This window comes from Cyanistes caeruleus, chromosome 3 (assembly GCF_971803275.1).
Source record: "Cyanistes caeruleus chromosome 3, bCyaCae1.hap1.1, whole genome shotgun sequence".
Taxonomy (NCBI): Eukaryota; Metazoa; Chordata; class Aves; order Passeriformes; family Paridae; genus Cyanistes; species Cyanistes caeruleus.
The window spans coordinates 39,467,265-39,482,963 of NC_141703.1; the positions used below are offsets into that span (position 1 = coordinate 39,467,265).

Here is a 15,699-nt window from a genome sequence, read left to right on the forward strand (position 1 = left end):
GTAACTAAATGTTCTTGAACTATTGTCTACCTTGCTTTACACAGGAAGATCTGTTTTGTAAATTTGACTGAACTGCTGGTTTCCTTCTTAACTCTTAATGAAGCTTCATAAAGTACTGTTTTCTGGAATTTGGTTTCTCGGTATGAGAGAGGTAGTACATGGATTAAGAAGTACATGGATTGAACTTGTATTCCCTAGAGAAAAATAAATCATTATTGTCTGGACTAAAATGTTACTATTTCTTTAGGTGCACTGTTTAGAAATGTACTTGCATTGTGGATGGGATGGGCAAACTCTTGTTCAGACTCAATTTCACGAGTGCAGGCTGAAATAGGAGTATGTTACACAAGTGTGAGAGTGGAGAGAAGGGGAAGAGAAAAGGTTATCAACATCTTAGGTCTGAAGAATAAGAAACCTGGGCCACAAGTTGTGCCTTCTTAAAAATACTTGCAATAAAGGAGGATATTTGTGCTTCTCCACAGCTTCATCTGCTTTCTGCAGTTTAAGGTGACTTTCTCTTCTACTAGAGAATAGATAAAAGTTCATGTCAAGTTAAATTTAGGATGTGAGTTATATTAAAGTAAGATAACTAACTGTCCGAGGGGAACTGAGAATTGAATGAAGGTGGTGGCTTCGTTTCCACAGCTGTCTGGTTCCTAAGTAGACAGAGAGTCTAAAATAAGGATGTGTTTCTCTGGGGAGTTGAATTTTCTCTCAGATGTATTTTTGCTTGGTAAATACAGCTACTGAGGTTTGTGGAGGTTGCAGCTCATTAGTGTTGAAACTAAACAAAGGGAAAACCAAAAAATTCCTCTCAAAACCTGACAAAAACGGCTCATCACGGTTCACTTTTTTTTTCCCCCTGCCCAGGAGGAATTTAGCTAAAACTACAGTGTGGGGAAGTTGGAGTAGCCAAACCTTAAAAATTTCCAAAATGTCAGCAAGGTTGCATACAAAATTGCTTTGCAATTGCACAGAAATGATTCCAATAAAATTGTTGCTTTGTATTTTGCCACTGTGTGTGTATGCTGAGCAGTGTCTATAAGTAGTGGTATGGTAAGAGAGTAGGTGGGGTTAAAAAAGCAAAGTTGAAACATGACTTGAGTTTATGTTGTAATTAAGGATTGGAATGAGGAGAGCAACTACTGAGCACTGTTGTAGTTTGGATATCTTGAGGCCAAGAGACACTTGTGCAAGCTGTTCTCAAGACAAGGCTGACACCTGGCAGGGTTTTGCACTGGCCAAAGGCAGCGAGCGATGGTTGGCTGATCTTCATGGCTGCAGAAGGTTCTCCCAAGTGTCTTCTCTCAAAATATGTGAAGATTTTGTTGCATTGTCTTCTCTGTGTTTCTGGATGCTGATCAGTCATGGACACCTACAGTGTTGAAGGGTTGTGAGGAGTAAGGAATGAGTACAAATAATGTGCAATACAGGAGTGAGCTAACTGGCTGAAGAGAGGAAAGAGGCAGAGGGATACTGGTAGTTGAAGAGTTAAGGTTTTTGAATTCTATTTTGAGTTAAGATCTTTGTAGTGTATGTAAGATTTTTACTCTGAAGGCAATTTGGTGTGAAGCAAAACTTTTAATATGGATTTAGCACTAAGATAAAAAAAGTCATGCCCACTCTACCCCCAAAAAAGAGCAATGTATCTGTCCAGGGCATTGATCCTGAAGAGTGTCCTTGGTTGTGCCAGATTGTTGATAGCACCTGAGTAAGTGACATTAATGCAAAAAAATTTAAAAAGCACAATACTTAGGGTTTCATATTTCTAAAAAGGCACAGTTCTCAATAAGTGTCTAATTCCTACACTAAAAATATTTTTGAATTATTGAAGCTTTGATTTTATACATGCTGTAAAGACTCAGCCTGTTTAACATAGTAAGTTTAGATAGGCACATTCTGTTTTGTGTTTGGCTCATAACCTTAAGGCGTTAAAATGGATCCACCTTTTTTTTTTTTTCCTTCCCCAGAGGAATACAGCATGCTTAGGGGCTGGCCTTTGTCTGTCATGCATTCCCACCATAACAGATTTAGCAAACTGCAGCTGAGAAGTCAGACTAGTTTGTACTTTGTGCTGCTTGTGCCAGGGAAAAAGCTTTTGTTTTCACTGGATCACTGGCATGTCGATTAATTTGATGCCAAAAAGCATACAGTTTTGCTGCTGTCTGTGTTTTCAATGAAAGAATGCAGGCAAGAACAAGCAGAAATCCTAAGAAAGAGTTTGCTGTAGAATCTCCGCAGAAGGGCAAGGATGCAGGTCCTTGTGAAGTGCAAGCGGAGAGTCCTGTGGTTGTGCTGGTAAGAATTCTTTAAACAAGCTGTCTCTTCCCTTTGATAATTCCAGTTCTCTCTGTCAATGAAAAACTACTTTATCTGATGCCAGTGAGAAGTTCCAGCATTCTTACTTGTGAACAGTTTGCATTTAAGATTTAGGGTTGATTCTCTGTGTGTTTTCTGCCTTTTAAATTGATTTTTGCTGTTCTAGTTTATCAGATTTTTGGTTCTCTTTGAGCGTGACTTCGGAATTTGGCTTTCAGACTAGCTGCTTTTCAGTCTCTTCTGTCTAGCATATTTATACAGCTCTTTGAACCTAGCATAGAAACTACATATGCTTTAAAACTCTTTCTAGCACCTGTTTTTTAATTGCCTGGCATATCTTCCAATTAATGTATCTTTGAACTTCCTAAAGTGTGTGTGTAACAGTTAAATTTTACTTAAATGATCAAAGAACTATCTAAATCATTAATGACTACTTCTTAAAGTAGTTAAAGTATCTATCTGTTAAAGGTCTTACTTTTCAATTCCTTCAATGCACTTTATTTAGGAATTTGAAGTTTTAAAATACCTTCCAGTGAAGGAAAAGGGAAATTTTCTGTATGGGGGAAATAATCAAATAAGAACTATTTAGCCTGAAACACTGCTAGACACTTAGTTCTGTTGGAACTTCTAATAGCACAGCAAGAGAACATAGTGAGGTTTAATGGATCCACCAACTCTCTACAGAGGAGGGAGGATTGGTAAGCTAATACTTACATATAAGTAGAAAGAAGTACTTTGATAGTTCTTACTAAAATTTCAACTTTATTTAGTATTATTTCATGCTTAATTGCTGCTGCTTCTGGTCCTCTCTTTATTTGTCTGCCTGCAGTTGAAGTTAGTGGGGTGATCCTCAAATTATAGTATCCCCCCTCCCTCTTATTTGAGCTTCACACTATGCATTTAAGAATTGAACTAAAACATTTTGGCCATCTATATTTAGTAATACTCATCTGTAACTTTTTGGGAATTGTTATTGTATATAACTGAAAGCTTACATGTGTGCTAGTAAGACAAACTTTCTTTTCCTTGTCACTGTTTTTTTTAGTTTTGTTCTATTCAGAGAATTGTTAGTAAAATGTGGGATTTTTTCGGATGGGTGTGTTCTGATTTCTGGTCCAGATTTTCATCAGTACAATATGAACTAATCTTGTGTGTGCTTTCCTGTCTTTGGAATGTTTAACTTTATTTAGAATTGTTTTTATTCCCCCATGAATACTCAGAGAGGATATTAGTGTTTCTGCAGATACTTGGAGTACTGCAGCTAATCAGCAAGGCATACGTACTTATTTAAGAAGGAAAACAAGTATAAACCAATACTGTATTTACTTACCACGATTTATTAAGTACCTCCTTACAGTTTTTCAAATGCTACTTAATTTAATGTTCATGGAGTAATATACCTCCAGTGTTTGCTCTCATTTTTTCATTCTTGGTTAAAGTGCATGCATTCTACACAAAGGTCGATTTTTAAATGGAGGAACTTTTATCTTTTGCATATGTCACATTAAAAATGTCTTCACTGTCATTTCAGTTGCTCTTTTGGTATTAATCTGTTTATATATATACACACACAAGTGTATATATAGCATAATTATAGATTCCTTTTGTCTTGCTTTTGAGGAAAGCTAGATGAAGTGGTGCAAGTAACCTGCAGCAAGTGTGCTGCCGGGCACAAAGCAAAAAGTAAGGTGTATGTTTCATTTGATACTGACATTTGGGTCCATTTCTATTTCATTGGGCTGTGATGGTCTCTACGTTTTTACTGGCACAGTGAAGGTAGGTACCCTGTTCCTGGTGCAGGGTGCAGTGAGGTAGTAACTAAGACTGACAACGTTTCTAGTTGCTGTAACAAATTCTAAACAGCAGAATTTCTTGTTTCCTAGGTTAAAAACCTGGGAATTACATTAGATAGCAATCCTCACAAGCATGTGGAGCAGTAGGCTTCTGGTTTATTCTAGTAATCCTTTTCACTGACTATTGTCTAAAACATTCCTTCAAGTGTAGTATTCCTTTTGTGCAAATATGATGTGATTTGCCTAGAGATAGAATCAGCTGTCAAGAAGCAACAGGGTTTTTGTTGTATTAACTTATGTCATATTCATTTAATATTTTAAATGTCATTTACTGAGAGTCTGTTGGAGTATTGAGGGAACTGGGTATTTATAACTGGAAGCATCCCATGTGTTATTGAAACAAAGTTATTTGATTGAGTGCTCTGCCTGAATTAACTTTTCCTGATTAGGTGGGTGGGTTCACAGAAAGAGTCATCTGCTGCTTTCAGTGCCAGTAAGTCAGTGTGTGTGCTCTTTTGTGTCCCTGTGATTTGAATTACATTGTGTCATAACTTTGCCATTGAGGTTAACAAGCAACAAGGGCCCATGGAAAAAGCATTTAGATTTTCCAGGTGGTGCCACAAAACCCCACTTGGGATGAGCTGATGTTGTGCTAGCTGTTGTAGAAGTTACTGGATGAGTATGCCTGCTGTCCAGCTGCATTTTGATAGTCACAAGTAGTAACTGCTTATCAAAACAGATGATGTTTCTGGGAAGTTGGATCTTTTGGAGGTCATCTTTCTGCTTGGAAGCTTGCTGGAAGTATAAAATGTAACAGTTAAAAGTAAGCTCTAGGATACAAATAATTTCTTGAATTAATTTTTAAAACCTCAGCCTGGGCAATTTATTTTATGTTTATTGTGGGACAGTGAGATACAAGGAGCTGTTACCCATGTTTAGTATTAAATAATCTTATTGATGTCCACAGTGGCTTTCTCAGGCCACTATTAAGAAGTACATAACATCTATTCATCTGTTTATATGCTGCTTCCTGCTAGTGCCTGTAGCTCCATTTTACTCTTCATGGGAACTTTTTTAATTTGCAGGTGTATAAGCCAAACATGTTTTTGTAAGGTAAATAATGTTTTGTGGCAGGAGGCTAACAATATTCAGTGTGCTTAGCTTTACCATCTTTTGTTTTCTGAGAAGAGAATTGGACAATAAAAATTGTCTTAATTTAAGCATACAAGAAAAACATGTACTGGGGTTTTTTTTCTGTAGTATGTAATGTAGGCAATCACTGAACTCTTAGCTTAAAACTTACTTTATCCTGACGAATTTTCACACTGCTTGTCCAAATATATAAACTGTATTAACAGATTAAAATGCTTGCTGTGTGGGTGTCATGAATGCTGTTTTGAAATATTTCTTATAAGTTTCCATGCTTATAATAGTGCTGCATAACCCAAAGTGGTACAGCAGAAAATTTGTTCTTTTGTCTTTCAACAAATATAGCATTGGCTGGCTCGAGATCAGCCATGAACCTCTATGCTCTCATTTTCCTAGATTACAGAAATAAAAATGTTGTTGGCTGTAGATTAATAGGAAAAGTTAATCCTTATTGGAAGGACTGACTTTTAGTGCCTATAAACTTGATATTGCAGTTTTGACTGAGCTGAGTTTTATCTGTGTCATCTGGTCCATAAATTTTACTCAACAATCCTGTAACTACCCAGCATATTTTCTTTTATATTACATGAAATAATAGACCAGTTTTTTTGGGGTTTTTTCATGTAGAAGAGCCTGAGAGAGAATCTGCTTCCTAGTGCTGGTTTTTTGCCTGGCTAAATGCCAGTATCAGTGTGTTGTTTATTGTTTTCTTTTTTCATATCTGGACTAAACTGATAAAACATCCTCTTCCTTTTGAATCTGACAAATCACTAAGAAAGAAATGAGTAACATTTAGGAGAAATCCAAGGAAGCAAATTCTTCATTAATTTTTACATAAATGACATTTCTGCAAATCAAGTACCTTACTGATTAAATAGGAGAGGTCTGTATTAAAGACAGCTGCAGTGAGCTTTAGATTCTTTAAAAGCTTCTCATGAGGGAGGATTTTTTTTTTAATCTTGTGTTTACAGCGTGTAAAAAAAATGTAAGCAAACATTATATTATTTTAAGATTCCTTTTCATAAATTTTATATTTGTGGTAAAGCAGTTTTGTGACTACAGGGCAGACAGAGGCATTTGTGATTAACTGGATGATTTTTAAAGCTGCATTTTTGGGTTTTGAATTAGCTGTGCTAGGCAAGTGTATGTGTGTTTCCATGCCCATGAAATAATTTTAGCTGCATTATCTTTAAAAGTAATCCTTTTCCTCTGATTTTGCTGGTAAAATGAGAGAAGCCAGAACTAGCTTTCTTCCAGTCTTCACCTATCACCTTCCCAAGAGGATTAGCAGGAGGTTGGATGTAGCTTTTCAGCACCAGGGAGAAGAGGATGATAGTGCTGGTCATGTGCAGCACCATGTAAAAATCCATTACCCATTCGAGATGACAGCTTTCCCTTGCTACCAGGCTGTGGAATTGGGGCTGTGATCTATCCACTTGCTAGTTCAGATAGTAGATGTCCTTGTGTGTGAACATTCTGACAATATTGACCATGCATGTGTTTATTCTTTCCTTTGAAAAGCTCCCCAAATTGCCACAAATGGTCACACAGCCATCTCATCAGCATTTCAGATACAATCTGACTGGAAACCCCTGGTTGGAAGCTCTCTCAAGCCAGATCACCTCCTAATCTGTCACAAAAGCTCTGGCTCAGTTGCTGGTCTTTGTGTGAGAAGCCTCAGAAATGTGCCACAAGAGAGGGGAAGGGTCCTTCTAGTGTCAGCCCTGCTTTTCATTGGTTTAAACCAATTGTGAAGCAAAACCTTTTAAATTAGCTTCAGAGACTGACTGTATGCACAAATCAAGTTGTCCTTCTCTGCTGGCCATTTTTTAGGCACAGTTTAATTTGCAGTATTTATTTTTTGTTTCTCCTAAAGGTCAGTCATCCTGAACCGCTCTCAAACCAACCTGTCACCACAGCATGTTGTGTATAGTTTCTCATGACAACCTCTTGAGGTCACATGGGAAAAGCAGACTTGGCCAAACGGAGTGACTGGGCCACGTTACTCTAGCAATTGCTAAACCTTGCTTTACCTTGAGAAAGAGTATTGCATAAGAGCTCAAGCCCAGTGGTTGGCAGGTGGGCATCTTGCCTGGATAGGTAGAGAAAGACCTGATACACTGAAAGTGAGAGAAAGGTGAACAAAGGGTGTTTTGTTTTCTGGCTGATGTGTTAACCTTCATTTATAGACCAGTAAAGTTTGAAGTGCTCTTTGTATTCTTTTATCTCTGTGCTTAAAGAAGAAAAATTGTAATGGACAGTTATTGCCGTAGTGAAGAGTTGGAAGAGGTGAAGTTCCTGTAATTTATTTGGAATCAGAACTGGTTATGACAATCCGTAAGAGTGGGGCTGCTCAACCTGAAATGTTGTGAAGGGGTAATTTTGCAATGTCAGTATGTGGGAAATGTTTCAAATGGGTGGACAAGGTGTTAAGGAAGCATGGAGCACATAATTTCATTAGCTTGGGATTCACTGCAGCAGTTTGAACACCCAAATGCAAACTTGCAACCAAAATAGTTTGTGGAACTAGTACATTAGAGAAAATGTAATCTTTTCTTAGGTCATGTTTGCCTTATGCTTTTCTGAACTAAATTGTCCTGCCATTTCAGCCACAGATGGGTGCATGAACATAAACTTAAGCCTTTCTGATGGACACTGACATTAGTTCTTGGCTTTGTGATAACTCATGTTCATGAATAACAGGAGAAGATGAGGCAGTAGCTGGGCTTCAGGTGAAAAGCTCTCAAAATGTGTCAGAGTAGAATGCAGAGTAAACTGAACAGCCCTTCTCCTTCTCATCTGAGTAGAAAGATGCCAAACACAACATAATTATCATGGCTCTTAGAAGTATTGGTGTGTGCTGAGTATGTTGTTAGATAGCTACTGAACTTCTTGTAAATCCTTCCTGTGGGATTGTAAACAGTAGCTATTTTTCTTAACAAAGCTACATTTTGTTCATAATTTTTGGAAGATTTTTCCAGACTTCGCTTTTTTTTTTGCCTCTTCAGCTGTTATGCTTTGTTATGTTCCCACATTTTTCTTGCCAATAAAACTACTGTGTGGTACATATGAGGGAATCTCAAATAGCTTTTGAGTAGCCTGTGATTTAAGCCTGAAAACTTTGGTAACTTTCTCTGACCAAAGCTTTTATAGTTCCTTGAAAAAAAAATTTATTTGATTCACTTTTGGATGAAAAAAACACCTGTAGGGTTTCACAGGAATATTAATATTCTAGTGATTAACAGCAGTTACTGATAGAGATATTTGTTCTTCATAGGACAATTAGAATTTGGAAGGTTATTGTCATGAATTATACAAAACAATATGTAAAGCTTGTCTTGTCATTTTACCTCTAATGATGACAGAAGCTGGTCTTGCTGCTACAATTATCTTGAATATACTTTACCTGGAAATTAGTACCACTAATCTTGAGCAAGTATAATTTGTAAAGTCTCTTGTAATTGCTGCTTATAAAAAAAATAAGTAATTTTATGTCTAGTACTGTGATGCTGAATTTTAGTTGCAGAAAATTGAAGCTAGATTGTAACTCCATCTTTGCATTAGTTTGCACACTCCAAGGCAGAGCTGCCTTGTTCAGAGCTCTGTCTAAACCTGCTTTGCCATCTGACCACTTAACAGAATGCTTGGCAGGGTGAAGGTTTTTCCCTGTGTGATGGTGCAAGGGCAGCTGTAATGCCTCATCTGTGGAAAGGGGTTTTAATGTAGAATCAATGCCCAGTTACTGAGGAAAGCTACTTGTGCAATTAAGAGGGAAGTAGATGGCCTATGGGAATTTTGAAATATAAAGAAGAAGGAATGTCAATTAGCCTGCCCCTGCTGCAGGTTACTGCTGAATTAAAACACAGCTCAATCTCTGAGCTAAGATTGTTTTCATTCCTGTTAAATCCAGATCAGAGCTTTCTGGGCTATAGCAAGCAAAGACAACTATCAACATAAGAGACTAGTAATTTTTTATAATTTTTTAACAGTGAGAATACATATGTGATTATGCTAATAAGCTCTGGCTTACTGGATTTTGTGAAATAGTTCTGAGGCAATCAGCATGCTTGTCTCTAATTGTAACTTGCATTTCCCATATGGTGTAATATAACAAAATCTGCATTTTGAATACTATATGTTTTTGATGTAGATGCAATATAATTCTGCCAATCTTTTAAAGAGCAACTTCTAAAATAAGTTAACAATTGTAATTTTCCCCTCAATATACCTAAATTAATTTGTTTTCTCTTTTTTTCCTGTAGGCAAAACCAAAGCTTATAGAGCCAATAGACTATGAAAATGTCATAGTTCAGAGGAAAACACAGATTTTGAATGACCCTCTGCGGGAGATGCTACTGTTCCCTTATGATGACTTCCAGGTAATTTAATGCACCCTGTTTTTGTTGTGGGGACTTTGTTTGTTTGGGGTTGTTTTGTTTTTTGGGGTTTTTTTTCTACCACAGGTTTTTACTAGTAGTAGCCATGAGGTGATAACTTACTATTTCTTTGTTTCTTACCTCTCTTGAGCTCAAAAAATCTCCACAAAGTCTTTGCCATGAGTCCCATAACCCTACTTGATTTATTCTTTTGAGTACAGAAGAAATAGAACAATTTCCTCATCTGTCCAGATAATAAAATCTACTTCTGCAACTAAGCAATTTTACTGCCTTTTGAAGTAGATGATCAGTCATTTGTAGATATTCCCATCCTTTCTGATGAAGGAAATTACATGATGTCTGTTTAAAAAAAGCATCTGCTTTCTTTAATTCTTAAACTGGTTTTTTTCCCCCTTTCTTAATAATGAAGGACATGAACCTGTTCATATGCAGTCTGCTGCTCTTATCTACATCATCCCAGTCAAAATTGTTCTAGCAAAATATCCCTGGCATAGCAGAGTTTCTGACTTGATTAAGCCAGACTTAACCAAGCTTTGTGATAATCTTGTTATATATTTTTAAATGACCATGTTTATCAAAATAAGTAGTTTATTTACAGACACCTTTTAAATAAATCTTCTTGTAGATCTAGTTAGGATAACCACAAAGCATCTTAGAGACTGGAGTTGTAGTAAATAGTGAGGAAAGTCTCTTGTCCACATGCCTATACCTGCAATCAAAATGTCTATTTGAAAAGTATGCAGACACCTGAGCAGCCTATAAATTAATTTTGTTCAGCCAAGTAGTTGAAGCTAAATTTATTTACTGTAGTGAAAGTTGATGATGAGTTGGTATATTTCTACAGGTCATCTAATGTCCTATAAATTACATGTTGAATTTGTAATGAATTTTCTCTGGCCTATTAGAGTGTTTACCTGAAGGCAGCTGGACTCCCTTTTTAATATAGTCTGGGGGCTTCTTTTTCATTGTTTCTGACATGAATAACTCTACTTGTAGCCTTCCCACTCTGAGCTGAAAAATTTGAGTTTTGGTAAACTACAGTCATTTAGAGAGGAGTTTTTGCTTGTGTTCACAGCCACATGTAGAAGTTTATAGGATGGAAATAAGATGTCTTGAAAAGGATGTTTTACTGATACAAGTTTTTGAATACAGAATCACTCTGTAGGATGATACCCTACACCAGTGTTGGCTTCCAGACTGAAAAACATGAGTAGGCTACACCACCAAAATCCCCTTCTGTAGCGTTTCTCTTCAGAATCACAGATCAAGAGGAATCCAGTTTAATTCTACTCAGTGAGCTCTTACCTGATTGACTAGTTCACTTACCAGGGTCATTCCAGTGAACAGCTCTGAATTATCAGTGGAGAAGAAACAAACCTGTTAGGAATATCCTCAGGTGTTTTGTTTGAGCAGTCTAGGGGGTATGCCTGAAGTGTTTAACTGCTATTTCTAGTGATCTGCAATTCTTACCCTCAGACCTGTATGAATGAAGCTAGTCCATAGTTCTCAGTCTCTGAGAAAAAAAAATATCCCTTCAAAAGGGATAACTGAATTTTGTCATAAATCGTAATGCCTTTTGTCATTCTTTGTTTGGATTCTGTGGTCAGATTTCATCAAGGCAGGCATTAGTGTCTGTTACATCAGAAGATTTCCTTCAAGTAGTCACAGTTTTGGAATATAGTCCATTTTTCTGTTTCTTTATCCCTCATGAGTATAATATCTGAAAAAATTTTCTGGGTTCCCCCAGTTTTGGCAGTCTCATTTTATATGTGATTTACATGAAGACTGGTTTGTACAATTTGTATTAAATGGTACTATCAAACTTCTATTTCCTTGGAAGACTTGCTGGCACAAATTAATTCCAATTATTTTTGTAGTATACATGACTCTTCTGTACTTCTTTGATCTATCTAACTTGTTTTCAGCAACACAAAGCATTTAAATCTGTCATTCAGTGTATTAAGACAATATTCCCAAGTCAGAGAACAGAAAACCTTTAAGTGCTTATTATTTTTATTTGAAAGTTAAACCTTTTAACTCTGTTCAGTTTTCCATACCCATATTTACAGATTTTAAATCACTAGTCATTATATAGTTGCCAGTATAATTTGAATAATAAAAAAAAAAATTAAGGTGTATTTTCTGTGTTTGCCATTCAGCTTCGTATGTATTTTTTAGTTCCTCTTAACTTGTGGCTGGCACTCAGTGTGTGAGCAGCTCTTGGGTAAGCCATAGTTCAAATGTTTGGTACTGGCCTCATCCCCTCAAGAAAAAATTCAAATAGTGAGCTAGAGCATTTGGAACTACCTGTAAACACACTTAGAACTGTTTACAGGTGGAAACGCCTACCATTGTCTAGAAACCTGTTCAAGTGATTTCCTTTTAGAACATGCAGTTTTTATCTTTACAAAGTTCTTCCTCACACTTAGGTTAAATTGATTACAATCTAAAAAACCTTTGCCTGGAAAGGAAGCCCAGCAGTGTTAATTTATAATAACATTAAGAGTAAGGCTATTTTGTTCAGCATAGCCCTAAAACTAGCACTTAAAATGGCACAGAAAATGCTTAGCTTGCAGTACGAGATATCACTTCAAGAATTTTTACAAGATTACAAAGGAAGCTGCACGCTTTCAAAAAAGCACCATTGATACCAACATTGACTTTCTGTTAAAGTTTAAATCATTTAGAGAGAAATTTGAAATAAATATTTGTGCTTGATTTGGATTTTTTCTTTGTCAGGAAATGCAGTTAGATAAACCAAAGTTTAATTTCTTAGGTGTGAGAAGCTAGTATTAAAGGAGAACCAATATTAATTTTTAGTCCATATCAGAAATGAAAAAGCACAGCAATTGCCTCTTTTTTTGGATCCCATATAGCTTTCCTCTCCTCTTCCTCCTGATGAAAATTGTCTAGTCAGGGGAAGAGCGGAAAAAAACAACACAAAGGGGGAAAATAATTATTTCTGTTCTGGTATGACTGTTCTCTAAACATGCTGTCAGAAGAAGCTCTAAGCTCAAATCACTACCAAAGAAACATTTGACCAAGGATGGAGAAGAAAATGCTCCAGTCTTGGAAAACTCATGAAGTTTGAAGGATTGCTCTTCAGCCAGCTATCTGGCTACAGGAACCTTTCCAGATTTCCACTTAACTGCATTTGCCATTGTCCCAAACATGATTAGCTGAGGTTATGAAACATGTTTTTCTCTCATTTTGTATAGGTTTGGTAGCAGTTAGTTCATTTACTTTTCAGAAGAATATGATTTCTGTTCAGCTTTGTGCAGAGCTTCAAATCCAAAAAAAATGGGCTTGTAATTTTTTTCTTTCAAGTTTTTTTTCCTTCATGCTATTATATCTAAATAATAGCAAGATTTGCTTTTCTGTAGTTACCAGAAGAGTTCTTAATCAGCAACTTCGTTTCCATATCTTGGGTCTTTTTTTCATTTACCACTTGAAGATTGCTTCAGCTGCTTTTCACAAGCTCAACTCTGAGTTTTCTGCACTGAATTCACTTATCAGGTTACTCCCTACCCTGTTCTCAACACATTTATAGGGGCAGACATGTCTGATGTTGGCATCACGGAGTTTGCTTTCATTCTTAGTAAGTGGGGTGTCTAAATTTCTTCATGCTTTGTATAGTCTGTTCCTTTTCAGCTGCATTTTTGTCCTCTTTTTTATTGTGGTGCCTATACAATGTGTTTGTTAATTATGATGATAGAACCACTTTTCTGCCACCCATTGGAACATCTCTGTTAGTGTTCTTGCTACTCTCAGTTGCAATGCTGCCAATTTTTCAAGGCTATCCCTCTTCTAGCCTCTTAGTGGGAAGAGCAATCTCCTTTGTAGCAGTGAATGACTATATCCATTGGATACTCTTGTATCTAAGTTTGTGCCTCTTCACGGCTTGTAAATTTCTCTCCTGAATTTCAGTAATTTGCTCGATAATGAAATGGCTTCATAACTAAACAGCATTAGTTTAAAACAGGCCATCTTCATTGTGGCGGTGATCACGTTAAAGTCTTATGCTCAATGACTGTAAAATTTGTGATGTTGATGTTAACAGCACAGTGGGTAAATTATTTAAAGAAACCTTAACCCAAAGCAGTATTAGTGTGTGGCAATAAGTCACCCTTTACCTAAATACCTTGTTTTTATTTTCTTTCAAAATACCTAACTTTTGAGTACTATCTCAATTTTTAAAGAAATTATAGAGTCATCTTTTTCTAACCCCCTGCCACGGGCAGGAACACCTTCCACTAGACCAGCTTCCTCAGAGCCTCATCCAACCTGGCCTTGAACATCTCCAGGGATGGAGCATCCACATCTTCCAGTACCTCACCACCCTCACAGTAAAGAACTTTTTCCTAATATCTCATCTAAACCTGCTTTCTTTCAATTTGAATCCATTCCCCTTTGTCTTGTCAAATAATGCAAATGCAGGCTAAATTTCCTTGTAGCAAATAAAATGTGGGTGCTTTCCTACCCATATTAAATTTGTCTTTGCAAAGTTATTGCAGTGTTATTTTGAAGGCAGTTTCGTGCTTAGCTTAGACATCATTTCACCTTTGTTATTTTTGGGTTTGAGCCATATGGATTTAACACACTTTCACTTAAAGCTCTTAGCTTTTATTTAATGTGAGTTAAGTACTTCTGAAAATAGATATTATGCCAGCTTTGCAGAAGTAAAACTAAATCCAGGTCATTCTATGAGCAGGCACATCTTTGGTATATGAAAAGCAAAAAAAAAGTCCCTATAAAAAGTAATAGCCTCATTTTATAAACCATAAATTAAACTAGTCAAATAACTAATTTTGAACTTCTGAAATTTGAAAATAATTTCTCTATTACTTTTTCTCTTTGAAATCTATTTTGTGTTTTTCCTTAAGTCTTTAGCCAACTATTATAAATTGATTTAGTTTGGAAATAACTTTATAATGTAGGTTCTGACACTTCCCATACAAAGAATCTGACACTTCCCATGCAAAGGTGAAGTCACTTCTGACACATGGGTGTTTTAAGGGCAGGATTTCACAGCTTGCCATCTTTTCCACTAAGTCTTTCAGAAAAATTTCTGTCTCTACATCTGGAGCATGAGCCTCTGTGGTAACAGTCTCACTGGGAAATACAACCTTGTGACAGAAAGAATATCCATTGCAGTCTGCGCTCCTTGTGGACAGGTTCACTATCCATAGTCCACCAGGTTTCGGGTAGCGAGTACTCCTTGGTAGACTTGGTGAAATGTTCTTGCTGCTGTGGCCTATTCTGAGACCTCAACATATCCTAAATCCCTGGGACTCAGTCAGAAAGTTGTGTCAGTAAGAGTCTGTTAACTGTGTGCCTCAGTAAATGTGTGTGTGTCCTGGCTCATGTTACAAGTGGCCTTCCTTAGTTTTGGCAGCAGAGTCATCAAAAGGATTTTTTAATTTTCTTTGAGAGCATGAGATGAACACTTTGTAGTTCCTGATGCTGCCATAAATCAAATGATCATTCAAACCCAGAGAGCTCAAAAGTTTCATTTCTACAGAACAGTTCATCCAATGTAGTTGTGAAGACAGTTTGTTGAGAAGATAATCCTTCCTTTCCTAATTTTTCTTTTGGAATATAAGGTGTATTTATATGCATGCTTGCTTTAAAAATATAGTGGTGCTGCTTAAGTAATTATTTTTAGGAATTTTGTCTAAATTACAGTATCTCACTCATTGCATTTCCTGGCTCTTTGATGCACTACTGCAGCTGCTGGATGTGCTGAGGAGGAGATGGATGCATTAAGACAATTACTAATATGAACAAAATTGACAAGTCAGGTTCTTCCGTTTTGTCACTGATATAGATACAGTACTAAGATAAAAATCTTTTTATGTGTGAACAACTAGAGAAAAGCCCTTACTATTGTACTGATAGTTGTGTAGCAGGGTAACAGCAGCAGACATTTTAAAAGTATGTTCATCAAATTCTGTTTACCAAATTATGCTACAGTATTAAAATTTGATCAATGGGTTCATGGATTTCCCATGAAAAGTGTCTCAGAAGAAGCCACCTTAGTC

The 15,699-nt window shown here is 36.6% G+C and overlaps 1 protein-coding gene across 12 annotated transcripts in view; it reads left to right on the plus strand.

The window, feature by feature from the left end:
* Positions 1 to 15,699, plus strand: part of DOCK9 (dedicator of cytokinesis 9) — a 110,974-nt gene that overhangs the window by 27,122 nt on the left and 68,153 nt on the right. For 8 of the 12 annotated variants that reach the window (XM_086880821.1, XM_086880824.1, XM_086880826.1 and 5 more), the window contains exon 2: positions 9,524 to 9,640. In XM_086880821.1, coding sequence (XP_086736947.1) covers positions 9,524 to 9,640 — 117 coding nt within the window. Of the gene's footprint in view, positions 1 to 1,113; positions 2,299 to 9,523; positions 9,641 to 15,699 lie in introns of those variants that run through there. The other 4 variants (XM_023947832.2, XM_086880823.1, XM_086880825.1 and 1 more) reach the window with 2 other exon arrangements.